We start from the raw sequence: 26,492 nt of genomic DNA, 5'->3' as shown, positions 1-26,492 counted from the left end.
GGAGGGGCAGCCAGGGCAGGGCCCGGCCCGCGGGGCGGGGGGCCTCACCCAGGTCGCCTGCCCACCACCCCGTTTTGCCCCCAGAGCTGTACGTGGCCCAGTGCACGCAGCGGCCTGTGGACATCGTCTTCCTGCTGGACGGCTCCGAGCGGCTGGGCGAGCAGAACTTCTACAAGGCGCGGCGCTTCGTGGAGGAGGTGTCCCGGCGGCTGACGCTGGCGCGCAGGGACGACGACCCGCTCAACGCGCGCGTGGCCCTGCTGCAGTTCGGGGGCCCCGGCGAGCAGCAGGTGGAATTCCCGCTCACCTCCAACCTGACGCTCATCCACCAGGCGCTGCAAGGCGCGCGCTACCTCAACTCCTTCTCGCACGTGGGCGCGGGCATCGTGTATGCCATCAACCACGTGGTGCGCGGCGCGCGACCCGGGGCGCGCCGCCACGCCGAGCTGGCCTTCGTGTTCCTCACCGACGGCGTCACGGGCAACGACAGCCTGGAGGAGGCCGTGCACTCCATGCGCAAGCAGAACGTGGTGCCCACTGTGGTGGCCGTGGGGGGCGACGTGGACACAGACGTGCTGTCCAAGATCAGCCTGGGCGACGCCACCGCCGTCTTCCGCGAGAAGGACTACGACAGCCTGGCCCAGCCCGGCTTCTTCGACAGGTTCATCCGCTGGATCTGCTAGCGCCCCCCGCTCCTGCCCCGCGCCCCCCAGACCCACACCCAGGCCCCCAGCCTCAGGCCCCTGGCCCCGCTTCCAGCCCCCATCTCGCACTCCCAGCCCGCCGCCCTGCCTGCGCCCTCAGCCTCGTGCCCCAGGCTCCCCAGCCCTGTGGGCACTGTCCTCAATCCGTGGTGCTACGAAGACTCACTCGAGGTCCCGCATGCTGCAGACTCCATCTCCAGGTGTGGGTGTGAAGTCAGGAAGAGAGGACCCCCACCCATCTCCAGCTCCTCCAGAGCGTCCCACCACGCTACACTCCTGTCAGTCTATTCACACCCTGCCCTCCACACCCTCCCCGGATCCCAGAGGCTTTGCAGGGTGCACTCTGGTGGCCAGTGCTCCAGAGCCTCATGGACGGCCTGCAGTTCCCCTGGCCTTCCTCAGCCCAGCCTCATCCTTGGACTCCTCAGCCCCTCCAGTGCCCTCCAAAGGCTCTCTGTGGGCCCCACCAGCTCTACTGGGCTTGCTCTGAGGTCTCTGCCTGGCCCTTGGAGGTCACCTGCCCCAGACTGAGCCGTGACAGCAGGCCCTGCACATTCCTGTATGCACACGCCCCAGTAAAATAAAGGCTTTCAACTGCCTCCTGCTCTCAACCTCCTTATGTCTGTGCCCACCAGAGACCCCTATGGTGGCCAAGGAGACATTCAGACCGTTCATGTGCCACCAGGACTGACCATGGTGCCCCCCCCCCCGACCTTGCTCTCCTGGGGCAGGTTCTGACTCCAGGCACTGGCCGTCCACACCATCCCAAGTGTATAGACTGGACAGCCTTGACCATGGAATCTGCCCCTGTCTAACTGGCCTTGAGCTGAGAAGGATGCTGTTGCATCAGGGAAGTCTCCCTCTATCCCCAGACTAAGCCAAAGTGCTTTAAAAATGTTTGTTGGGGGGAGGAGTCAAGATGGCGGGGGAGTAGGGGACCCTAATTTCACCTGGTCCCTGGAATCCAGCTAGCTAATTTTCAAATCATTCTGAACACCTGCAGAATCAATGGGAGATCTGAGCAGAGAACTGCTTCAGTTCTACAACTAGGAAGGTGACCCCTTTCTGGAAGGTGCGGAAAGCTTTCAGGGAGCACACGGGGCCACACAGTGTGATCCAGAGCCGCTTACACTGAGCCCGGCCCCCTGGCAGGGGGGTACACTTCTACCCAGGCAAGGACACCTGAGAGCCAGCACAACAGGTCCTTCCCCCAGAAGACCTGCAGGAACCTGCAAACATCAAGTTCACGATCACACAGAACTGCAACTTCAGCACTTGGGGAAAACAGTATGTAGCATTTGTGGTTTTATCATTCTTGAGTCTTTCAGTTGTTTTTTTTTTTTCAGTTATCTTATTTTATCAATTCTTCTTTAAATTCTTTTTTAATTTTTATATATACATTATATATAATTTTTTTATTCTTGGTTTCCTTTCATTATATTTTATTTGTGTATATGCAGTTTTTCTTTCTTTCCTATTTTGAGATCTAGTTTCTTTTAACAGACCAAAATACACCAGGATCTAGTTTACTGTTTCATTCTGTTTTACTTCTTGTTTGATTTTTTTCTTACTTTTGTTTCTGACTTGTTTTGTTTGTATTTTTCTGGTGTTGTTGTTGCAGTTTTTGCCTTTTCTCTGTCTTTCATCTATTCTTTTCTGTACATAATCATGAGATGGAGAAACTCACCCCAAAAGAAAGCAGTACTCACGGCCAGGGATTTAATCAATATGGAAATAAGTAAGATGTCAGAACCAGAATTCAAAACAATGATTATAAAGATACTAACTGGGTTTGAAAAAAAGCACAGAAGAGAAATTACTGGAGAAATGAAAGAACTAAAATCTAATCAGGCCGAAATTAAAATGCTATTACTGAGTTGCAGTAAAAAATGGAGGTTCTAACTGCTGGGATAAGCAAGGGAAAAGAGAGGGTCAGTGACATAGAAGACAAAATGATGGAGAATAAGAAAGCTGAGAAAAAGAGAGATAAACAACTACTGGATCACGAGGGGAGAATTCAAGAGATCAATAATACCTAAAGTGAAATAATATTTGAATAATAGGGGTCCCAGAAGAGAAGGAGAGAGAGGGTGGGAGGCAGAAGGCTTATTTGAACAAATTATACTTGAGAACTTCCCTAATCTGGGTAAGGAAACAGGCATTCAAGTCCAGGAGGCACAGAGAACCCCTCTCAAAATCAATAAAAATAGGTCAACACCTCCACATATAATAGTGAAACTTGTAAATCTCAGAGACAAAGAGAAAATCCTGAAAGCAGCTTGGGACAAGAGGTCTTTAACCTACAAGGGTAGAAACACTAGACTGGCAGCAGACTGGTCCACAGAGACCTGGCAGGCCAGAAAGGACTGGCATGATATATTCAGAGCACTAAATGAGAAAAATATGCAGCCAAAAATACTATATCCAGCTAGGATGACATTCAGAATAGGAGAGATAAAGAGCTTCCAGGACAAACAGAAACTAAAAGAATTTGGGATCACTAAACCAGCCCTGCAAGAAATATTAAAGGGGATCCTTTGAGCAAAGAGAGAGCCCAGGGGCGCCTGGGTGGCTCAGATGGTTAAGCGTCTGCCTTCGGCTCAGGTCATGATCTCAGGGTCCTGGGATCGAGTCCCGCGTCGGGCTCCCTGCTCCGCGGGAAGCCTGCTTCTCCCTCTGCCTCTCTGTGTCTCTAATGAATAAATAAATAAAATCTTTAAAAAAAAAAAAGAGAGAGCCCAAAAGGAACAAAGACAGAAAGAAACAGAGAAAATATACAGAAACAGTCACCTTACAGGCAATACAATGGCACCAAATTCATATCTTTCAATAGTTACCCTGAATGTAAATGGGCTAAATGTTCCAATCAAAGGACACGGGGTATCTGATTGGATAAAAAAACAAGACCCATTGATATGCTGTCTGCAAGAGACTCATTTTAGACCCAAAGACACCCCCAGATTGAAAGTGAAGGGGTGGAAAACTATTTATCATGCTAATGGACACCAAAAGAAAGCTGGGTGGCAATCCTTATATCAGACAAATTAGGTTTTAAACCAAAGAGTATAATAAGAGATGAGGAAGGACACTATATCATACTTAAAGGGTCTATCCAACAAGAAGATCTAACAGTTGTAAATATCTATGCCCCTAACATGGGAGCAGCCAATTATATAAGCCAATTAATAACAAAAATCAAAGAAACACATTGACAGCAATACAATAATAGTGGGGGACTTTAACACCCCCCTCACTGCAATGGATAGATTATCTAAGCAGAAGATCAGCAAGGAAACAAGGGCTTTGAATGACACACTGGACCAGATGGACTCTGAGGTCAGCAAACCGCCATGCTTGCTTCTGCCAGCTGGACCGACAGGAAAACAGGGGTCCAGTCACCATAGAGTAAGATTGTGGGAGTCAGGGATGTTCTGTGACGGGAGAGGGTCACCCAGGACATGGTCACAAACCCTTGAGAAGTTGGTTGTGGTTTCTGAATGTTTCTTACATTTCACCGTGAAATGGTTAAGAAAATATGGGGAAAGGATGAGTGAATAAAACCCATTTTGAGTAGGAGTCTCTCTAAATACCGATAAGAAAGGTGCTCTTGCTAAGTAGACTCGAAATCCAGCATGTAACCTGTTCTCTTTACACACTGAAGGAAGAATTAAGAATATATATTCACATGTGTTTGTGTTTGCTTAAATAGGCACGAAGTGGGTATGAAACAGAACGCAGTGATTTTCCTAGGAGGGTGTGAAGGGGGCCTGGCGGGGACGGGGTGGTGAGGCTTCCCCAGGGAATCCGTGTCACTCCAGCTTGGGAGCACGTAACTCATTGCCTATTTTGGAAGATTAAGCTGGGAAAACCTCAGCCTGTGGCAGAGCCCACGTGCACTCACTCAAGGCTCAGAGCCCCCTGGGGAACACAGCCACCTGCGCACAGCCTCTCTGGAGCCCCCAGTAGGACCAGACCACAGCAGCCTCATGCCCACCACAGCCCTGTTGCCCCCCTCCTCCTGGAGCTCCCACCCAGGACCCCACGGCCCTCCCTCAGCCACCGCAGTCATGCTTGGCTCAGCAGGATCTGAATCTGGGGCTGTCTGTCGGGGGCTCTCCACCACACCCCCTCCCTGTCCCTCGCCACCAGGCTCTGTGGGGGGATGCAGTAGCAGGCAGAGGGGCTGTGGGCTGGGAGATGGGGGAGCTGTCCTCCTGGGACCCCCATCACTGGGCCTCGGCCCCCTGAGCGTCCACTGTGAGAGAAGTCTGTGGCCGGGGTCCATCCCTCCTGGGACCCCTGGGTGTGATGCTTTGTCACCTCCCAGCCAGATCAGGGGAACTCATCCCCTCCCCAGGAACTCCCGGCACCCTGTTCCCCCTCATCCTCACCTGCCTGGCCACCCCCACAGCATCAGGTGCTGGCCACAGCTCCCCCACACTTCAGGCAGTACCGGCCTCACCTCCTTCCTCAGACATGATGGGGGAGCCCTGCTATCTGGTGGGGGGCTTCTGTCCCATGCATGACCCTAGGCCACTAAGCCCCAGGCACCCTGCCCTGAACCCTACCCATAACCCCCACAGCTCCCAGTGACCTGTGGCCCGGCTCAGCTCCAGGGGCATCTCACATGCATCTGTGGAACCCCAGAACCAGTGTGTCACCCCCATGCTGCACCCCCATTTCCTCTGACCACCTCTCCCCATGCTCACTCATCTCGAGTCCCCCATCCCTGCCCACTTAGCTTGGCCCTTCCCTTCTTCCAGCCCCAAACACACTACATAGGCACTGGTGGGTCATGACTTTACTAAAAGCTGCAAGTGACGGGGGGGTGACTCCACCACCCCAAGCGGACCCTTGATCCCCCAGCCCCCTCTGGGCCCCACAGGGACTGTGTCTGGAGGCTGCCAGGAAGGGGGAGGGGCACCGAGGGCTGCGGAGTCTACGCGGTCTCCCCACCTGCCGTCACTCCCGCCGGGCCTCCAGGTGCTCCAGCACCAGGGCTGCCTGGGTCTTGGCTTCCTGCAGGAGGCTAGAGATGTGCTGGTGGGTCTGACAGACACAGGCCCAGACGTCAGTCTGCCCCTGCAGCCCACCCCCACCAGCCCAGGCCCAGGCGTCACCCTGCACCCACAGCCCATCCCCACCAACCCCGGACCCCTGCCACCTCCCTGTGCCCTCTGGCCATGCTCCCTTGCCTGTCCTCTCTGGGGTGATCCCAAGGCCCCGACCTGGGGACCCCCAACTCCTTGCAGGCCTCTCAGCGAGGATGGGAGAGTCCCTCTGTCTGTCCTGAGATTTGAGGACAACCAGGCCCAGGACCCCCACCCTCCTGGTCTTCCCATGGTAGTCACAACTGCAGAGGGCAGGGCTGTGGCCCCGAGCCCAGAGGGGGTTCATGAAGCCCATCCTTTAAGTCAACACACATGTGGTCACATGGTAGACAGTGACTTCCCTTAAGGAGCCAAGCTCAGTCCCCGAAAAGGCCTTCATTCTGAGCTGTTAGTTTTTAAAGATTATCACAAAATCAGAGGCAGATGGGTGGTGTCCGGGGCTGGAGGCGGGGAAACAGGGGTCTTCTAATGGGTGGGGGGCTTCCTTTGGGGCAGTGAGAATGTTCTGGAACATGACAGAGGTGGTGGTCACACATCGCGAGTGTGCAAAATGCCCTGAGTGGTACACTTTAAAATGGTGACTTGTATATTCCTCAAATTTACCTCGATAGCAGTAGCAATGAAATTACAACAAATGCTGAAGCTAAGATCATTTCGTGGGTGGGCAACTGCTCTTTGAGGCCCCGTGTTGTCAGTGCTAAGGGCCTACCTTGGGCGCCCCAGCCCTGGGTGGCCCCCGCTGGGCAGGCGGGCAGGTTCGGAGTCAAGGGTATGGGGGCCCCCAATCCCAGCAGCTCCCCAGCCCCCCAGCCATTAGAAGGTGGAGGCATGGATGATGCCCAGCCCCCCACCTCCAGAACCCCCCGAGAGGACAATAGCCACCGCAGAGGCCAGAGAACCTCCCAGCAGATGGACCCTTCCCAGCCCCACACTGAGGGACCATAGCCCTGAGGGCAACCTCCAGGTCCCGCTGCGGGACCCGGCCCCTGTGGGCCTCCTGCTCACCTGGTCCTTAAACGCATTGTCGGTGATGTCCTTCAGGTTGATGAGCACGTTGAAATACGCACCAAACATGCCGGTCTCCAGGGCCTTGGCCGCCACCTGCAGCAGGTGCCAGGAGCAGAGCTGGCCGTTTGTGACCTGGGCGGAGGGCGGGCTCACCCTGCCCTCTCCACCACCTAGGGCCACAGCCGGGGCCTTCACATCTCATCAGTAAGGATGGTGCACTGAGCGCCCAGGGGTCCCCAGGAGGCCCAGGGCCAGCCTGTCTGCAGAGGCCCCAGCAGTGGACGTGCAGAAGGGTGGGCTCCGGCCTGGCCCCTCCAGACAGAGGACAACCACAGCCTTCCATCTCTGAGCACAGAAAACGAAGCCCTGGGAGAGGTGAGGCTTCCCGGCATGCCAGCCTCAGGCCCGGCCTACAGCCGATGCTCCCGAGTCATCTCCCGGCTTCCCACATGCAGGCCACGGGGTGGGGAGAGCAGGTGGGAGCACGGGCTCAGGGACGAACCCAGAACGGCAGCAGCTGCTTATGCCCAGACGGCACACGGCTGCCTCTCCAGGAAAGGAGGGGACGCTTGTCTGGAGCCTCAGGACGACCACTGGGAACGGGTGTCTTTCTTGTAAAGCCCTACAGCTGCGGCGCTCAGGATGGGCTGAGAAATCTCAGCACCCACTCCATGTCCCCGACCCTGAGCCCTCCACGCACGGGCTGTGGACAGGGCGACAGGTGCGCCTCTGTGAGCTGGTTTAGGGGTTTTCCGAAGGACGAGGGGCCATGGGCAGGAGGGAAGAGAGAACAAGGGAGCGGGAGGAGATGGGGTCGCCGGGAGGGTCTGGGGGACGGGGGTTAGGGGTGGACTCGAGATACGGTTGAGTTTCTGCCTCTCTGCCGTGCAAGCTTAAATGGAATCCTTACTTCCCACTCTTAAAACGGGATAAACCAATGGGCTCTGCTGGCTGAGACTGGCCAAGGGCCCCTGCGAAGCGCTCTTGTCCGGGCTGGCTCCATAAGCGTCCCCGGACCCTCCACGCTGCTCCCCCTGCAGCAGGAGGCCGAGCCCCCGCTCCCGTACCTGCAGGTCCGACCGGCAGGCCAGGTTCCCACACTGCACCAGCTCCTGCAGCCCCGGCCACAGCGAGGCCACCGTCTCTGCTAGTGCCAGGGGCACGGCTACTGCCCGCCTCAGCCCTTCCTGCAGGGCTGCCGCACGCCTGCATCCAAGCGGGTCGAGGGTCAGAGCCCAGGGCACCCAGGGGCCACTTGGACCGCCCCCCGGCTCCACCCCAGCAGACACAGGAGGGGGGACAACAGGGACAAACACGCCACAGGGGGGGTTGGATGGCTCTAAGGTCATGTGCCTGGGCGTCCACGGTCGGGGTGGCGCCTCCCCCAGGCAGCTGCGGCACTCACCTGTCCCTCTCCTCAGGTGTGCTGGTAGGCAGCTTCGTGGCTTCCTGCCAGAAGAGATCACAGAATGCGGGGTGAGCAGTGGCCGTACCCCGGGGCGACATGGAGAGTCTGGGCAGTGTCCACACCCGGGGGCCGGGCGTCCCCTCACGCGGCATGCGCTCCAGACACAGCCCTGGGCCTCGGGGTTAGGGGTACGTGCCCCTCCCGCCTGAACCAGCGCAGGCCCTCCTCCGCAAGTGGTCACGCTGGTCGCCGCCCTGGACAGCCCCCCATCCGCGCCCCTGCGGCTGCCCAGGCCTGTCCCTCACACACCCAGGCCCCACCCTGCCCGCCTGCAAGGGCCAAGGGCCTGGCCAGGTGGGGAATGTGTCCGTCCTGGATTTGGCTAAATCTCCGTCCAAAAGTCGACGCTTCTGTCAGCATGCCTGAGAGCAAGGGGGCCCCAGCCCTGCCTGGACCCGCCGGGTCAGCACCCCAACTCCTGCTGGCAGACAAAACCATCCCGAGTCCCCCAGGGGCTGCCTGGGCCGCGGGGGCGGCGCCCACCTCCCCCCAGTCTTCCGCATGCGACCCCACAGCAGTCCTCACACACGGGGGCATCAGTCCTGTCCCGTGAGGCAGCCCGACCGGGTGCTCGGGGTCTCCGCCGGGCAGCACGGGGCTGGTTTCAGTCAGGGCTGTCCTTCCCACAGTCACAGCTGCGTCCAGTGGAGGAGCCCACCCACCTGCAGTTAGGTTATCGTAAGCTTTGCTTTTCCCCAGCTGGAAATCGCTTCCTCATTTGGCCCAAGATGAAGATGCTTCCTTTTCCAGATCTCCATCTTCTTGTTGCCCCAGGAAGGGTAAAGCACCACGTTCCCCTCGTGCGTGTGACTTTTGACTGTGCATCTCTGAGTCACATTTCAGGCTCTGAACCAGACACCTTTGCCGGTCATCTTTCATTTCTCCCCTGCCTTCTGATTAGATATTTGTTTTTCTACTTCCTTCCAGTTGTTTTCTTTTTTTTTTTAATTTTTTTTAAAATTTATTTATTCATGAGAGTCAGAGAGACAGAGAGGCAGAGGTAGAGGGAGAAGCAGGCTCTGCACTGAGCAGGGAGCCTGATGCGGGACTCGATCCCAGGACCCTGGGACCATGACCTGAGCCGAAGGCAGACGCTTAACCATCTGAGCCACCCAGGCGCCAGTTGTTTTCTACTTATTCGCCTTATTTCTAATCGCTAGTGGTTAGCCTGAAATGTTCTGTGTTTATATTAAAACTGATGCTTCCCCCTAAAAGCGTCTCTATGTATGAAGGTCATCAGAGCACAGGAGTCTGGGAAGCACCACGGGAGAAGCTCAGTAACTCCACTGGGGGAGGCCCTGTAAACCGAGACACAAGCCCCAGGGAAGAGCTGGGAGACTCTGGGTTCAAGGACGGAAAACTCAAAGCTGCTCCGTCAGGAACCGGCACGACCACGCCGGAAGCTGCCAGCCCGAGTCCCGAGTGTAGCCCGCAGTCCGGGAGCTCTGGGAGGGAGGGGAGCCTTGCTTTTCCGGAAGGCACACAACACCACTGTGCAGAGCCCGAGAAACGCTCCCTGCCGCGCACAGCGAGCAGCTCACCCCGGGCAGCACGGAGATGCAGACCACGTGTGACTGCCACGTCCATGGCGTGGGGTCCCAGGAAGGAGCCCTCAGATTCGGACCATGGAGCCCCATCCATGCAGCCCCCCAAGGGCCACTTGGCAGCAAGTCCTTCTACGAATCACTCCCACAGGCTGCCCACCGCATGCCTGGTGACAGACACCAGAGGCGTTCACACAGAGGCATGCCAGCTGCAGACGAAGAAGCCTACGATCCCCCAGGGGAGTTGACCAAAGGTGCTGAGACCCAGACGTCTACACAGTACAGACAGTCCCCAACTTACACGGTTCGACGTCAGATATTTTGACTTTGTGGTGATGCGAAAGGGACATGCATTCAGGAGAACCAGTGCTTGGAATTTGGGGTGTGGGTCTTTGCCCAGGCTAGCGATGTGCGGTCCTGTCCTGGGGCCGGGCAGCCCCGCGGTCGCACAGCCGTTCTGTCGGTCACTTTGGGTACAGTATTCAGTCAGTTACAGAGCTATTCGACACGCTCTCGTAAGACAGGCCGCGTGCGAGCTGATTCTGCCCAGCTGTCGGCCAATGGAAGTGTTCTCAGCAGCTGAGGCGGGCCAGGCTAAGCTGTGAGGTGCCGCAGGCTCGGTGTAGTAAATGCATTTTCGACGTACAGTATTTTCAGTTTACGATGGGTTTGAGGGTCATAACTCCACCGTAAGTCAGGGCAGATCTGTACTAGCAACTGGGGCGTGTGGTCTCTATGCACCAGTGTAGAAAGATCTCTAATAGAACGTCAAGGGACGAGCCCAGGAGGCAAACTAAGAACACATATGATGCCATTTGTGTAAGAAATGAGGAGAAAAAGGAAAATTGGATCTACGCCAATATAAATAAACATCTCCTGATGCTTGCCCTAGAAATTGTGCCTGTTTGGGATGTGCAGGGGGGCAGCGGGGAGCAGAGCACAGGGACTTCTCATCCACTATCCTCTTGTCCTGTGAATTCTGAACTGCTTGAAGGTTTTACCTACTTTAGCAAATAAATGAAATTTAAGTGTAAAAACACAAATGGAAAAAGATGACCAGTATCCATACCTCCCGCCCAGAGGACGTGAACTTTAGCTCCAGATGGTGACTTATTTAGGCGAGACTCTGATTGTCCCCATCTGGATACAGTCTTCACTCGGGGGTGCACGGCATGCCCTGGAGGCCACCGGTGGTCGTTGGAGCCCTGACTTCCCTTCAGCGCAGTTCGGCCCTCGAGGTGGCTCTGCCCTGAAGCCTGTGGGGCTGCTGGGGGCTGTGAGCTCATGCGTCTCCCCGGTCCTTCCACCATGAACTGCTCTGGGACACAGACGCACAGCAGAGCTTGGTCTGGACTCACGTCTCGGATCTTCCTGCGAGTGCTCCATTCCCTGCCCTGGGTTCTGAGCTACACCCCTTCTCTGGCGCCCACGGCCTGACGCACAGACTCCCTCTTGGGTGGGTGAGCCGGTTCCGATTTGACCGGCCTGCAACGTTGTGTGAAGAGTTCCCAGCTCTCCCCATGGTCCTCTCTTTGTCTTCTGGCTGGAATGTCTTCTCCAGCCTCTGAGACCATCAGTCAATGGCTCTTCTTTTAGGATTTCTGTGGCCCGTCCGTCCTGGGATGTGAGCCCTTCTCCGGGAACTGGCCTTCCTCCAGCGTCTGTAGGTCTGGGCACTGACCCAACTCCGAGACTCAGGGTAGCTGGGGCAGGGGCGCTGAGCCTGGGCGGACCCTCTCTCCCTCCCACCCCACCCACCCGCTGCTGTGGATGTGAGCGTGGGGCCACGCCTGGGCCAAACCCTCAGAACCCCTGAACTCAGCCTAACAGTCAGGGGAGGGGGCCATAGCGGTCAGACCACCATCCCCTCCCTCCAACCTCCCCTATTCTCCAGACACCTGAGCTTACAACAGCCCCTACCCTCCGTGCCAGTTCTCTGTGACCCTGGGGGAGCCCTCTCTCGCCAGGATGCCCCCCACTGTCGGCTGACCCCATCTCACTCAGGGCTGTCCACAGGCTGGTGGTGGGCCCTCTGAGCACTTACCAGGTAGGCCTGGAAGGCCCGGGCATCCGCGTCCACCAGCTTGGTCAGCTCAGCCGAGGCCGCGTGAAAGGGCGGAATCAGGCGCCGCATGGTTGCATCCAGGTGCTCAAACTGCCGCCGCCCGTAGGTCATCAGGCCGGCCATGGAGGCCAGCGCGGCGCCCTGGGCAAAAGAGGTGCTGGGCATGCGACTCGGGACCCCAGGCCAGGCGCCTCACCCCTTGCCTCTCGCTTCACACTCACCATGGCTGCACTGGCAGCTGCCACAGAGCCACCCCCCGGGGCTGCAGAGCGGGCGCCCACCTCACGGACGAAGGCACGCAGGGGCTTGTCCACCAGGCTCTGCCCAGGCCCGCCACTGGGGACCAGGTACCTGTGGGGAGGGGTTGGCTCAGCGAGGCTCGGGGCGGGGAGGCCTTAGGTCCAGGACAGGGGATGCCTCCTGGGTTGGGCAGGGCTAGGGACAGGGGATGGGGCTTTGGGGGACAGGGAATGGCGGGCAGGGTTCAGGGTCACCACCGCAGGCTGTGAGGGCAGGGCTGGTTCAGACCCTGATCCCTGACCCCAGGCCTCTCCCCACACACGGGGGAGGGGACACAGTCCCAGTGTGCAGAGTGGCCCTGACCACACAGAAGCCCCCATGACGGTATGGTGGGACCTTGTCGGGGTCTCACGGTGTCCCCCCAACTGGCCCCCAGCCTCATGGCTGGCACAGACACCCTGGTATTTACTGATGAATAAGTGACCACACAGAAGGCTCTGGAAGGATCAAGGCAGGTCTCTGTGGGGGAAGGGGAGGTGCTCACTCGATGATCCGCTCCTTAGGGTTGAAGGGGGACAGAGAGTCCAGGCCCAGCCGGCTCACCACCTGGAAAGAGGGGCTGGTGATGATGAGCCACCTTGACCCCCCCACCCAAGGCAGGCCAGTGAATGGTGGGGTCCCACCTGAGCTCACGGTGGTGTCCCTGCTCTGGTCCACCTTGTGTGGGGAGCCAGGCATAGCTGGCCGCATGCCCACCCACCACGAGCTTGTGACTGCTGGCTTCCGGGAAAGCCCCCAGCCCAGGGCAGGCCCCCCACAGACTCCCTGACACATCCACCCACCCATCTTCCCCCACAGGGAAACTGAGACCCAGAGAGAGGAGGTGCCCTCCTTCTAAGCCACATGCGTCCCACAGACAACACCACACACTGATCCCATCATGGAAAGGGACCCACAAAACTACCCCTTTGGACAAGATTCCTAATTCTTTCGGTGTCAGTTCTCACAACTTTTAAAGCCCAGGAGCTGCCTGGTTGACCTAAACATAAGATTTGTTCTATGAGGCAAAATGGATTTTACTTAAATTCAAAATAAAGTTGGAAAAAATCTCCATTTAAGATTGGGATTCTTTCCACCAAAAAGTACTCAAAACACTTTACGGTGCTATGTGCCAGTGATGCAGTCCAGCGCGTTCTGAGCCAAGCAGGCTGACACTTTCTACAAAACCGGAAAGTGACAGGTCGTTCTTGACAGAAACAAGCCAGCAGAGTCCCGGGGGCGGGGGTGGCAGAGAGGTCTCCCCGAGGACATGGAGATGGGCAAGAGTGCCTCCTGGGAGCCCACCTGAGAGTCTTCAGCAAGCAATAAAGCAAAGCCCTCCTGGCACAGAAGACCTCAGAAAGACAAACAGAAATTTAAACACGAATTTAAATGCCTGGCTAAGCTGGAGGAAAGTAAAGGTGCTCGTTCAAGGCCAGAAATGACCAGAAAGGGAACCAGACAGGCCTGCTCACCCTAACGCTGGGTCCACCCTGGGACATCTGAGAGCCTCGGGCAGCCTCTCATGAGCAGGGAGGTCTCAAGTCCTAAAGAGTGAGGGTCAGACTGGAGGCCCCTGAAAGGTGACCTCTCCAAGGATGAACTAGGATTAAGAAAACAAAAAACACTGAAAGATGTAGTTGGGGTACTCCTCAGTTTCTGCCTTCCCTTTGGTGAAGCAGGAAAAACCCTTCCTGGAATTATAACCACAAGCCACGCTGAGGAGGTGTGGGCCACGGTTCACACAGAACTCTCTACCTGTGTAGTTCTAAAGCTCCAAGCAAAAGACTGAGTCTGGGGGGCCCTGTGTGATCATGTACCTGAGACCTAACAGAGGCAAATCCAAACTTTAAACCCAGGTGTCCAAGAATTACCACAGATAAATTTGCAAAGAACATGCACATACAATCGAAAATCACAGAACACATGAAGAAGCAAGTCACCATGAGAAAGTCAACAGATGCAGCAATTTGCAAAATCAGACCTTCAAAGACTGCAGATATCAGAACTTTCAGATAAAGAAAATAAAACAACATGTTAAGAAGTACAGGAGAGCATCAAACACATTAATAAGGAATAAATAAATGTGGGAGAGATGAAAGGATTTTCTTTCTTTTTTTTCCAGTATGGTACTGGCACATAGATCAGTGAAACAGAATAGAGAGCCCAGAAATGGACCCTCGACTCTATGGTCAACTAATCTTCGACAAGGCAGGAAAGAATGTCCAATGGATAAAAGACAGTCTCTTCAACAAATGGTGTTGGGAAAATTGGGCAGCCACATGCAGAAGAATGAAACTGGACCATTTCCTTACACCACACACAAAAATAAACTCAAAATGGATGAAAGACGTAAATGTGAGACAGGAAATCATCAAAATCCTAGAGGAGAAAACAGGCAGCAACTTCTTGCTAGACACGTCTCCAAAGGCAAGGGAAACAAAAGTTAAAATGAACTATTGGGACTTCATCAAGATAAAAAGCTTCTGCACAGCAAAGGAAACAGTCAACAAAACCAAAAGACAGCCGACAGAATGGGAGAAGATATTTGCAAATGTTTTACCAGATAAAGGGCTAGTATCCAAAATCTATAAAGAACTTATCAAACTCAACACCCAGAGAATAAATAATCCAATCAATAAATGGGCAGAAGATATGAAAAGACACTTCTCTGAAGAAGACATCCAAATGGCCAACAGACACATGAAAAACTGTTCAACATCAGGTGGTATCAGTGAAATACAAATCAACACCTCAATGAGATACCACCTCACACCAGTCAGAATGGCTAAAATTAACAAGTCAGGAAATGAGAGATGTTGGCGAGGACGTGGAGAAAGGGGAATCCTCCTACACTGTTGGTGGGAATGCAAGCTGGTGTAGCCACTCTGGAGAACAGTAGAGGTTCTTCAAAAAGTTGAAAATAGAACTACTCTATGACCCAGCAATTGCACTACTAGGTATTTACCCCAAAGATACAAATGGAGTGATCCGAAGGGGCACCTGCATCCCAATGTTTATAGCAATAATGTCCACAATAACCAAAGTATGGAAAGAGCCCAGATGTCCATCAACACATGAATGGATAAAGATGTGGTATATATACAATAGAATATCACTCAGCCATCGAAAAGAATGAAATCTTGCCATTTGCAACAACATGGATGGAACTAGAGGGTATTATGCTAAGTGAAATAAGTCAATCAGAGAAAGACAAATACCATATGATTTCACTCATATGTGGAATTTAAGAAACAAAGCAGAGGAGCTTAGGAGAAGGGAAGGAAAAATAAAATAAGATGAAAATAGGGAGACAAACCATAAGAGACTCTTAATCATAGGAAATGAACTGAGGATTTCTGGAGGGGAGGTGGGTGGGGAGATGGGGTAACTGGGTGATGGGCTTTAAGGAGGGCCTGTGATGGAATGAGCACTGGGTGTTATACACAGCTGATGAATCACTAAATTCTACCCCTGAAACTAACAATACACTATATGTTAACTAAACTAAATTTAAATAAAGAATTTTTGGGTGCCTGGGTGGCTCAGTTGGTTGGGCGACTGCCTTCAGCTCAAGTCATGATCCTGGAGTCCCAGGATCGAGTCCCGCATCCAGCTCCCTGCTCAGCGGGGAGCCTGCTTCTCCCTCTGACCCTACCCCCTCTCGTGTGCTCCCTCTCTCTCTCTCATTCTCGCTCTCTCAAATAAATAAATAAATCTTTAAAAAAAAAAAAGAAAAGAATTTTTAAAAAGCCACATATTCGTAAAGACAATGCATTGAAACTAGTTAAGGCATTTTTTAATATTTGTAACATACATAAAAACATGCATTGGTTAATACTTGTACACATTACTTGTTAAACTTTGTGAACAAATTCTGTTTCCTGAGGGGGCAAAAAATGAAAGCATTTTCTTAAAGAAAAAGGGTAAAGTTAGAAACCCGTTACAGGCTGCTAAAACTTATGGCTGGAATTTCAAGAGAAACAGGGTATTTACATATTCTTACAGTACCTCCCACGCAGCACTCACTACAAAAGGAAAAACATGGCAGTGAATAACAGCACCTTGAACCAAGGACCCCAGGCAACAGGGAGAGTGCCCCCCCCCACCCTGCGCTCTGAGGACAGCATGTCCCCCGCGCCCTGCTCCTGTCAGAAGCCCACAACCCCAGTAGTTGTGAGACACTGCACAAAACAACTTCCTGTCCTTTTAAACTATGTCAAGGTCATTGAAGGGCAAGAGCACAAGGAGCTGCTCCCAATTAAAGACAATAGAAGACATGGCAGAAAAGGACTGTCATCAGATTGGACCCTGGGTGAGAGGATAAGTGGCTATAATGGGGATTACGGAAACATTGGCGTAATTTGATTATGGTCTGCAGATGAGATACTAGAACAGTATTAATGTTGAATTTCCTGATTTTGATCATTGTACTGGGGTTGTGCAAAAGAAATGTCCTTGTTCTTAAGAAATAAAACCTAAATAAATTTGAGGTAAGATGGTACAATGTCTTTAACGTACTCTGAAGTGTACGTTATAAAAATATATATGACTATGCGTGGATACAGAGAGGGAAAGATACAGCAAATGGGGCAGATGCAAACAACTGGAGGATCTGGAGCTCGTGAGGGGCTCCTTGTACCATTCCTACACCTTTGCTGTGTGCATCAACATAAAAAAAATTACGCAAAATTTTGGAACAGCTAGAAAGAGAACAGACCTGGCCATAAACTGTATCAGTCACTTAAAAGCTAGGCTGGAGAAAACCACAGTGAATACAAGGGGACTTCAGGCATCAGGGAGTAAAACAAGTCCCTGGAGACTGGGGAGATAACCAGGCAGACTTAGACCTCCCCAAGGGACATGTGACTCCAGAAGATGGTAAAGAGAGTTTGCAGGAGCACCTGGGTGGCTCAGTCGGTTAAGCGTCTGCCTTCAGCTCAGCTCATGATCCGGGGGTCCTGGGATTGAGCCCGGCGTCGGGCTCCCTGCTCAGCGGGAAGCCTGCTTCTCCCTCTGCCCCTCCCCCTGCTTGTGTTCCCTCTCTCGCTGTGTCTCTGTCAAATAAATAAAATCTTTAAAAAAATAAAATAAAAATAAATTAGGAAGAGTCGGGGCGCCTGGGTGGCTCAGTCGTTAAGCGTCTGCCTTCAGCTCAGGTCATGATCCGGGGGTCCTGGGATCGAGCCCAGCGTCGGGCTCCCTGCTCATCGGGGAGCCTGCTTCTCCCTCTGCCCCTCCCCCTACTCATGCTCTCTCTCTCTCTCTCTCTCTCTCTCTCTCCCTCTGCCTGCCACTCCCCTGCTCGTGTGCTCGTGCTCTCTCTGACAAATAAATAAAAAAATTTTTTTTAAAAAAAGATATGTTTGCAATATTCTCAGGTGAAAACAAGTGACTTGGGATTTTGATTGTCTATCTTGCAAGAATAAATTCACAGAAAGACATAGTCAAACATGCCATATCCCGCAGAGTAAAGCACCATGAGCCTTTCTTTAAAAAATCTGCTTGACTGTGAGATTCAGGCAACAGACAGACAAGTAGGAAGAGAGATGACCTCACCTGTGTACAGAGCTAAGGTTAAATATCTGTGGGTATTTAAGACATGTGGAACATTTACAGAAGGTAAATGTCATAAATTTGACAATGTGAAAATAGCGAATAACAATTTAGATCAAGAGCAGTGATGATGACCACTCACAGGAGTGCACTAATATTCTTGTCTGTCTTCACCAAGAGTCAACAGACACTGTCTAACAGGGATAAAGAGCAAAAGGATTTAAGTATATTATTTAAACTTAATAATTTAACCACCTAGAACTAATAAATGAATTCAGCAAGGAAGCAGGATACGAAGTCAACACCAAAAGTCAGTGCGTTACTATACACTAACAATGAGCACTCTGAAAAAAAATTGCAAAAACAATTCCATTTATAATAGCATCAAAAAGAATAAAATAGTTAGGACTTAATTAATTTAACCAAGGATTAAGACTTGTACAATAAAAACTACAAAATATTGCTGAAATAAAGAAAATGTAAATAAACGGAAAGCCCATGTTCATGGATTAGAACACTTCTACTGTTAAGATGGCCGTACTCCCCAAAGCAACGCAGAGAATCAGTGCAGTCCTTATCAGAACCCTAACGGCGTTTTTTGCAGACACAGTAAAAGCCCACCCTGGGTTATGAGGGCTGCATAACATTATGATGTACTTAATATCGCCAACTGCATACCTAAAAGATGGTTAAGATGCCAATTTCACATTGTGTATTTTACTACAAAAGAAAACATTGAAAAAAAAATTAACCATCAAAAGAACTCCCACCCCCACTAAAAACTACTGTAACTCAAAAAAAAAAAAAAATCAGGAAATAAAGAAGGAAGAAAAGATGTGAGTAAATGCTAAGTAGGTTTATTTTCTCTCTTCCATAGTAGGCTGTCAGTGTGCTGATAAAAACTGATAAATCATATTATATATTTGAAAATTTGGGTAAAATTTTAAAACCAATAAATCAAAACCAGGGGTAAGTGTATTAAGTTATAAAGGTAATCACCAGAATACCTAAAAAGTAGACTCTTCCATTAAACTGGAAGGAACCACGCCCAACATCCCACAGGCCTGAAAACAGGACAAGCAGTCCAGATGTATTTGTGGAATCAGGAGATACAAACCCAGCCGGCAAAGAGAAACACTTTCAGAGAAACCCACTCGTGTGCTCGTTGTGGAGGAATTCCAGCTAAAGCTGTCACTTGGGACTGTAGCACCAGCTTCTAACCCATCGATGTTCGTGGATGGTCCACACGCCCGCACCCCATGGCGGGCACAGGGCTGACCCGGGAGTGCACACATGTCCGCCACAACCCGGCGCCCCCGGCAGACACCGGAAGGGATGGGGAAGTGGCGTGCATCCTCTCTGAGGGATTTCACAAGACTGAACATCTTCTAGATCACTAAGAAAAACTCCTACAGTTCCCTGATATGATAATAGTGTGACGTCATCTAAGCACAGACCCTAAAACAGAGGAGGAGGAGGAGTGGGGCCCGGCTGGCAGACAGGGTGCCCCGGGCCTGCTCCCAGAGCGTCAGGCTCGCTCCCGCCTCCCCACTGGCCCCTCACCAGGAGCCCGGCTCACCAGCCTGATGCGGAGCTCCTCCTCCAGGATGAAGAGGTTCTCCTTCTCGCAGTAGAAGGCGGCAGCGTCCAGGAGGGCCTTCAGAGGCACCAAGCCCACCAGCTGTGAGCCCACCACCGGCAGGCTCAGCTCCTGCAGAGGTCCAGTGGCATCAACGTCCAGGGGAGCTAGACTTGAGACACCCTGAAGGGTGTCCTGGGGACCAGCCCTGCTCACCTGCAGGGACTTCACCCCGGCCAGCAGGGGACACCCGCCCTGCTCACCTGCAGGGACTTCACCCCGGCCAGCAGGGGACACCCGCCCTGCTCACCTGGGCTTCTCTGCAGGTCTCCTCGTAGACCGTATGCAGTGCTGTGACCTCAAAGTCCAAGAGGTTTGTGGACACTTGGGCCAGGTTCTTCTCAACCAGGTACCAGCCAATGCCCTGAACCTTTTTCAGGCGTCCTGGCTGCAAAGGAAAAGTCTTTCCCAGCTTGGGCCCTGCCCAGCCTCTCCTAGTGCCCCTGCACTAAAAGCCTCTTGCACCCACCCCCGCCCCACCCCCCGTAAGCTGGCTGGAGGACTCCCTCCCCACAGACGCCACGGCCTGCAGATCCTGCAGTGCTGCCTGGACAGCTGGTTGGAGGCCCTCCTCACGCTCCAGAGCCAGCTGTGGAGGGCCCCGCCCACCACAGGGAAACTGAGGCCCCCTCACAGGGCACCAGGCTCAGGCCAGCATTTCGCCCACACCATGTGCTGGGAGCCCGCCTGGGGCCACCCCCACCCACCCCTAAACTCCTGTGCTTGGTCCCTGCCGTCCCTCCTCACCCCAGAGGCTGGCTCTCCACTCCTCACTCCTTAGGGTGGCCCAGTCCACCTGAGGAGGGACCTCCGACCTCCGAATCCAGCAGGAACAAAAAGAAGGATTTGGGGTTCGCCCTGCTTCTCTGTTGTGCTTACACACTGCAGCCCGTGCAGGCCGGGAAGCCAGGCTCCTGGGCCCTCAGCTGTCTGGCAGGACCCAGGTCTCTGGGGGTTGGGGGGCTGACAGGTAGGCAAAATGTCACCCTCCACCTCCTTCGCCAGGGGTCTCTGTGCCTGTGTGTCCAAATCACACTTTCTGCAAGATCGGTGCTCAAACTAGGGGACAGCACCTGTGGCAGACATGGTGGTTCCGGGCCCCTGGGGCCCCTGGAGGTAAGGAGGGCCCCTGGGGCTCAGAAGGAGCTGTTTTCCTAGAAGAATGGAAGTACTGCAATATTCTAGCAGCAGCTCTACCCCTGCCAGCTGCCCTGGTCTTTTAAGCAGGTGCCCCCCCACTTCAAACCCTGGAACCCCACCTGCCTCGTCCCACTCGTCATGGACACCAAGGCTGGGCTGGTCAGCAGGTCCACACCACAGCACCACCCCACCTCTGACTCTCTCCCGTGAGCCCCTCAGGATTCCTCGGGGCCAGTGCCAAGCCCCCGCGGGGACAGGAGGCTGCTCACCTTGTCCTTCCCACGCCCCTGCTCCCGAATGTTGAGGGCGATGCGGTGGGCCTGCTCCTTGGTGCTGAGCAGGTTGATGTTGAACGCAATGAGGAACTTCCGTGCCCCCGTGACAGTGGCCCCCCAGCTGGGGACAAAGGAGCTGGGGCCGAAGTCGGGCACCCATTCAGCCTGCTTGAGCTGTGGGGAGACTGACCCTAGGCTGTGGTGTCCCCCACAGGAGGGACACCCTGCCAAGGTCAGGGAAGGAGGAGGGCACCCACCCTTGCAGGGTCTACCCCTCCACCTGCCCCCCCGGGTGAGGAGACACGCACCTTCTCAGGGAGGGCCTCGTACTCCCCAGCCCGGATGGCAGGCAGGGTCCGGCGACTGGCTGTGCGCGCCGCCTCGCCATAGAGGTACACTGTAAGGGGGCCGGGCTGGTCAGGGTCCCAGCTGGTGGGCCGCCCAAGACCCCCACTCCTGGAGGAGAAACGAGGCAGCCGCTCCTGCCAGGCTCAGCCCGGGGGACCAACCTCCCTCTCCCTTGGCTCCCATCTCTCTGCGCCTCATCGGATGGGTGTGGGTGGTTGCTGATGGACACTCCTCTGCCCACCCAGGGCCAGGGCAGCCCCCCCTGCTACTCCCCCTGCACAGATGCCCCCGAAAAAGCCATCACCGAGATGCTAAGAGTTAGAAGTAGACGTTCGGGATGGAAGCATGTTCACCTTTCTTTCTAAAGTGTATTTTCATTGTACAATAAATAGGCCCACAAATTAAGCAACACAGAGAAAAGAAAACAAAACTCACCCCGACTCCAGTATCCCCGCGACAATGATGAGGGCGTGGAACACTGGCCTGTACCCGCAGGGGGTGGGGCTCAGGCCCTGCCCTCACGCACCCCGTCTGCCTGAGCCCATGCCCCGTGAGTGTAGACGCCCCCCGTTTGTCTCAGGTTAATAATTTCTTGATTCGGTTAATTCCCCAAGGTGAAATTATTCCATTAGGAAGCATGGACTTGACTTTTCGGAGCAGCTAAGCGGCATCCAGTGCTTCTCAACGGCCAGGCCACGCACTGCCCACACCGCACCCAGCTTCTATCTGCAGAGAACCTGAGGACGCCGCAGTGCAGTGAGGGGGAGCCCCTGTCCTGCAGCGTCCCTTTCGGGGCACTCACCTGGCACACCCAGCCCCTCGGCCAGCCGCTGACCGAAAGCCTGGGCACAGAGCACACACTCATCCATGCTGACGCCCCTCACAGGGATGAAGGGGCACACGTCCAGGGCGCCCATCCGAGGGTGCTCCCCTGCACAGAGAGGGGGTTGATGAAGGGGAGGCCAGGGGGGCCCAGGCGTGGGCGTGGGCTCAGCGGGCTCGTGGATCCCGCCCTCCCTGCCCCCACCCTGCCCTCCATCCACACACGCCGCTGGTCCCGCTGACCACAGGGATCCCGGGAGAAGCAGCAGGCCAAGTATTTTGGCCTCGGTAAGCCTCTCCGTCTCCTAAGCCACAGAGCTCACTGCCCAACACTGCCCGCCGAGCTGAGCGGCCGGAGTCCTGACCGGCTCCCGCCACCCAACCCTCCCTGCCCCCGCAGCTTACCGAGCGTCCTTCTCAAGCCCTGACCACTCCGCTCCCCCTGGGAGCTCTGGCTTTGAGATTGGCTTGCTAACTCTCTACCAGCTGGAATCACATGGGCCTGACCGCCCAGCCCCCCTGCTGTGAGTGGCCAGAGCCCCTGCCCTTTTGACCTGCCCCCGGCGTGTCCACCAACCTTTGACCCTGCCAGGCCGGTTTCCGTGTCTTTACTCCCTGCCCCCCAAGCGCCCCAGGCCTGCACAGGATGCCTGAGCCTCACTGCCAGTCACTCCTGGGAACCCCTGAAACACAGAGGGGTCTCCACGGACCTTAGCCTGGCACAGCAGCCTCTGCGGGCTGCGCCTGAGACCCTTCGGGGGGCTCTGGGGTCCTCCCAGGGCAAGCTTGTAGGCCAGGCAGCCCCCACACCCTGGGGGGGAGGACCCCTCACCTTGGTGCTGCCTCATATCAATGAGCTGGAAGGCAACCCGGGCGGCATTGAGGGCCCCCTCCACCACGTCCTTGGGCTGCCCTACGAACGTGTAGACGGTGCGGTTGGTGGAGGGGCCAGCGTCCACGTCCAGCAGCACACAGCCCGGGGTCTGTGCCACGGCGCGAGAGATGGCGTCAATCACCTGGGGACAAAAGCCCGACCCTGTGCCTCAGTTTCCCCACTTAGAAGAAGGAACAGGAGCTTCAGAGGTGGCCATGCCTCTCCTGCCGCCCCCAACCACCACCCAAACATGGGCCTAAGGAGCTGGTGCTGAGCATTTGGGAATTCCTCAAAAAGCACAAGCCCAAGGAGGACCATCACTGATCGCCAAGAAAAGGGAAACAGGCGGCACCCTCCAGGAGAAAGTGAGGCAGGAATCAGAACCCTGGTGGAGGGACTGCTGGGCCTCCAAGAAGGTGACCTATAGGCCAAGGGCACAGAGGGTCAGGGCCCTGGCCCCCCAAGCGGTCCCCAGTGGGACCATCTGCACTAGGGGAGGGGTACGAAGGGCCCAGAGCCTTCTGAGGCAGCAGGGGCTCCATGGCCCTCAGTGGCCTGCACCCACTCCCTCTGCCTCATTTTCCTCATCGGTAACATGGGGAGCCCACCTGATAAGGTTTGGGGACCTTCCACCAGCCCTGTGGCCCAGCCCCAGGGCCAGGACCCCTGCCTGGCTGCCCAGCCCACAGCCTCTTCCTCTCCCCTGCTCAGCCGCTCTGAGTCCCTGCGCTCATGGGGCACCTCCCTGTGGGCTGATGACAGGAAGTGGTTCCATTTCAGAGAAGATACTCCCCAACCCCACACCAAGCACACCCCTTTCTCCTTGCCCCGAGCCCCTTGCCTAGCCCCCTGCACCTCACCTCCTGGTTGTTCCCCTCTGAGAAGTTGGGAACGCATTCCACCAGCTGGGACATGATCTGGGCCTTGATCCTGGCGCTCCTCTCACAGGGTGGATGCAGGGGAGGAGGGACACTGCCCTCCGGTGCCTGGTGGGGCCTTTATCCACCCACCAGGGCCCTCCCATGGTGGCCGGGCTGCTGATTAACCACCAGTCATGGCAAGGAGGGACAGGCTGTGGTCCCTGTGCAAACATGGAGCAGAACAGGAAGGGGGCCAGACCCTGTGAGCCGGACAATGGAGGAGGAGGGATCCCCTACCCAGCTGGGGGCCGGCCGGCTCCCCTGAAAGCAGCACATGTGACCAGGGCCCTCAGGGGGTAAAAGTCCTCCCCGGGGGGGGTGGACTCGGGTCAGCCCAGGCTCCAATCCCAGCTTGGCCCAGGGACTCCTGGTGGTTGTTCCTGTGACCCTCCAAGTGCCCCTCCAGTGATGTTCCAAGTGACTCTCCAGTGACCTTCCGTGTGACCCTCCAGGGACCCTCCATGTGCCCCTCCATGTGACCCGCTAAATTTCTTCATGTCAGCTTCGGAGCTTGAGGTAGCAGGAAGACAAGAGAGGTCGTGTGTGAAGCCCCATTGGTGGACCTGGCCCTCGGCAGAGGTCAGCTCGGCCTGGTCAGGCAGGAGAGTGGGGGGAGGGGTCAAGTCTGTGCTGTACGTGGATGGGCCTGCAGGGCAAGTGGTCACGATGAAGCCCAGCTCTCCCAGTTGCTCTTCCCTGAGGCCGGTGGCTCCTCACAAAGGACTGACGTGCCCAGGCCAGCAGCCCAGGGCCCTGCACCCAGAGAGCCAGCGGGTCAACACTGTCTTGAATGGGGCAGCACTTCCAGTCTGCAGAGCTTCCTTCACGTGGCTATACCCCAGCAGTGCACGGACGCCTCGGACCTGAGGTTCAACGCCCCGCCTCTCAGGGCACTTTGAAAACCCCGCAGGGCCCTCCCAGAGGCAGAGCAGACCCCACCTGTCATCCTCCCGGCCCGGGCGCCCTCACAGCCACGGCAATGCAGGGGCGGCCACAGGGCACAGGTGAGGAGACCCCCGGCTGCACGGGCCCTGGGGCCCCAGCCCTCCAGCAGCCACCCCTGGAGCAGCCAGACAAGCCCAGAGACCCTTGGAGGCTGGGGGCAGCCAGGTCCTCTCCAGCCGGCTCCCCTGGGAGAATGTGAGGACAGCTATTCCACTTCTAGGTCCCACAGGGGGCTGGGGAGCCTAGCAGGACCTGGCAGAGAGCAGAGGCCCAACAAAAGCATTCTTCCAAACCTGGGTCCTAACACCGAGGCTCACCCAAGAGAGCCTGCATCCCGGCGGTGCCCAGGAGTGCCCACCAGTCCTTCCTCCAACAAGCAGCCCTAGCACCAAATTTGTACACCCTCCACAGGCCCCCAGGGTGGCAGAGTCCCCCCGCTGGGGGTTGGTGTCCAGTGGTTGGAAGGGGAGGCTGGAGTCAGTTATGGACTGAATGGTGCCCACCCCCAAAATCATATGTGGAAGCGCTGACCCCCAGCACCTCAGAATGCAGCTATATTTGGAGACAGGGTCTTTAAAAAGGTAATAAAGTTTATCTCCCCCTCCACTCCCCCCCCCTTCATTTTTCCCTTCCTACTATCTTCGAACCCTGAGAGACTATGGACTCTGAGAAACAAACCGAGGGTTCTAGAGGGGAGGGGGTGGGGGGATGGGTTAGCCTGGTGATGGGTATTGAGGAGGGCACGTTCTGCATGGAGCACTGGGTGTTATAGGCAAACAATGAATCATGGATCACCACATCAAAAACCAATGATGTATTGTATGGTGACTAACATAACATAATAAAATAAAATTTAAAAATAATTAACAGTCATTAACAATGAATTTTAAAGCCTTTTAAAATAAAAGTATCTATTTTGAAAAAAAAAAAAGGTAATAAAGTTAAAATTATGTCTGTTGTAGGGTGACCCTAATCTCCTCTGACTGGTGTCCTTATAGTGAGAGGAAAGCAGGACACAGACATGCACAGGGACAAGCATATGAGGACACAGGGAGAAGGCAGCATCCACACGCCCAGGAGAGAGGCCTCAGGAGGAACCAGCCCTGTGAACGCCTTGACCTGCGACGTCTAGCCTCCAGCATGTCCTCTGAACCACCCTGTTCTGTGGTGCACGTTCTGGCTGCCCAAGCTGATGAAAGAGTATCCTAAGGTGCTGGGGCCTCTGGGACACATGGGGCTGTGAGGACCGAGGGACAGGTTGCCCCAACTGAAGTTGGTCCAGACACCCCAATACTTTCATCCTCACACCCACAGCAGAGAAGTGACCAGAGACCCTCCACTCACAGCCAAGGCCCAGGAAGGTGCCTTTGCCAGGCCCTGGTCCTGACTGGGGGCCTAGGAGGTCACCTGTCCTCAAGACCTCAGGAGAGATAGCGACCTGATGGCTCCACTGGGGGCAGGGTTGTGTGTGTGTCAAATCATCTCCCAAATAAACAGATTCCCCGGAATCCACACAGCTGCATGGGCCCCCCTCTCTATCCAACCTGCTGCCCTGGCTGTCTTGAAATTCCTACTTTTGAACAAGGGACCTGTGTTTTCATTTTGCACCAGGCTCTGCAGATTCTATAGCTGTCCTGCCCAGACGGAATCCTTGCCTCAGGCTCTGCGTTTGGGGAAACCAGCTGCTGGCCCCCTCAGGGGAGGAGACCGAGACCTCCCGGGGGAGGTCTGAGGGCTGGAGGGTCTGGGAGCCCAGCCCGAGCCCCGGCCCCTCCCCTCGAGGCTCTGTCCAGG

At 55.2% G+C, this 26,492-nt stretch overlaps 2 protein-coding genes across 3 annotated transcripts in view; one reads left to right on the top strand and one right to left on the bottom strand.

Annotated features, from left to right (window-relative positions):
• Positions 1–1,303, top strand: part of COL6A2 (collagen type VI alpha 2 chain) — a 32,731-nt gene extending 31,428 nt beyond the window's left edge. For both annotated transcript variants that reach the window (XM_064577704.1, XM_045902318.3), the window contains exon 28: positions 85–1,303. In XM_064577704.1, the coding sequence (XP_064433774.1) occupies positions 85–683 (599 nt within the window). In that variant the 3' untranslated portion in view covers positions 684–1,303. The remainder of the gene's footprint in view (positions 1–84) is intronic.
• Positions 1,304–5,497: 4,194 nt separating this feature from the next.
• FTCD (formimidoyltransferase cyclodeaminase) lies at positions 5,498–26,417 on the bottom strand. Its single transcript, XM_045863569.2, has 14 exons — positions 23,694–26,417; positions 22,792–22,975; positions 21,940–22,068; positions 21,098–21,186; positions 20,784–20,963; positions 19,625–19,762; positions 19,315–19,446; positions 12,685–12,746; positions 12,122–12,251; positions 11,880–12,041; positions 8,229–8,272; positions 7,891–8,029; positions 6,821–6,916; positions 5,498–5,753 (listed from the first exon to the last, which is right to left on the bottom strand). The coding sequence occupies exons 1-14, from the start codon at positions 23,745–23,747 to the stop codon at positions 5,667–5,669; spliced, it is 1,626 nt and encodes a 541-aa protein (XP_045719525.1). The 5' UTR covers positions 23,748–26,417; the 3' UTR covers positions 5,498–5,666.
• Between the last annotated feature and the right edge of the window lie 75 nt (positions 26,418–26,492).

Source organism: Mirounga angustirostris, unplaced genomic scaffold (genome assembly GCF_029215605.1).
Source record: "Mirounga angustirostris isolate CCGP_5_RB_7025 unplaced genomic scaffold, mMirAng1.0.hap1 SCAF_1, whole genome shotgun sequence".
Lineage (NCBI taxonomy): Eukaryota > Metazoa > Chordata > Mammalia > Carnivora > Phocidae > Mirounga > Mirounga angustirostris.
The sequence above is the reverse complement of the archived record's forward strand: the minus strand, read 5'-3'. Positions and strand labels throughout refer to the sequence as shown.

Bases quoted from the DNA above. Each gene is read 5' to 3' on its own strand.
- FTCD (XM_045863569.2), bottom strand. From the start codon at position 23,747: ATGTCCCAGCTGGTGGAATGCGTTCCCAACTTCTCAGAGGGGAACAAC. The intron at 20,964-21,097 runs GTGCGTGTCTCC...GTCTCCCCACAG, and splicing joins ACGAGGCCCTCCCTGAGAAG to CTCAAGCAGGCTGAATGGGT. The intron at 8,273-11,879 runs GTAAGTGCTCAG...CTCTTCTGGCAG, and splicing joins GGGCCTTCCAGGCCTACCTG to GAAGCCACGAAGCTGCCTAC.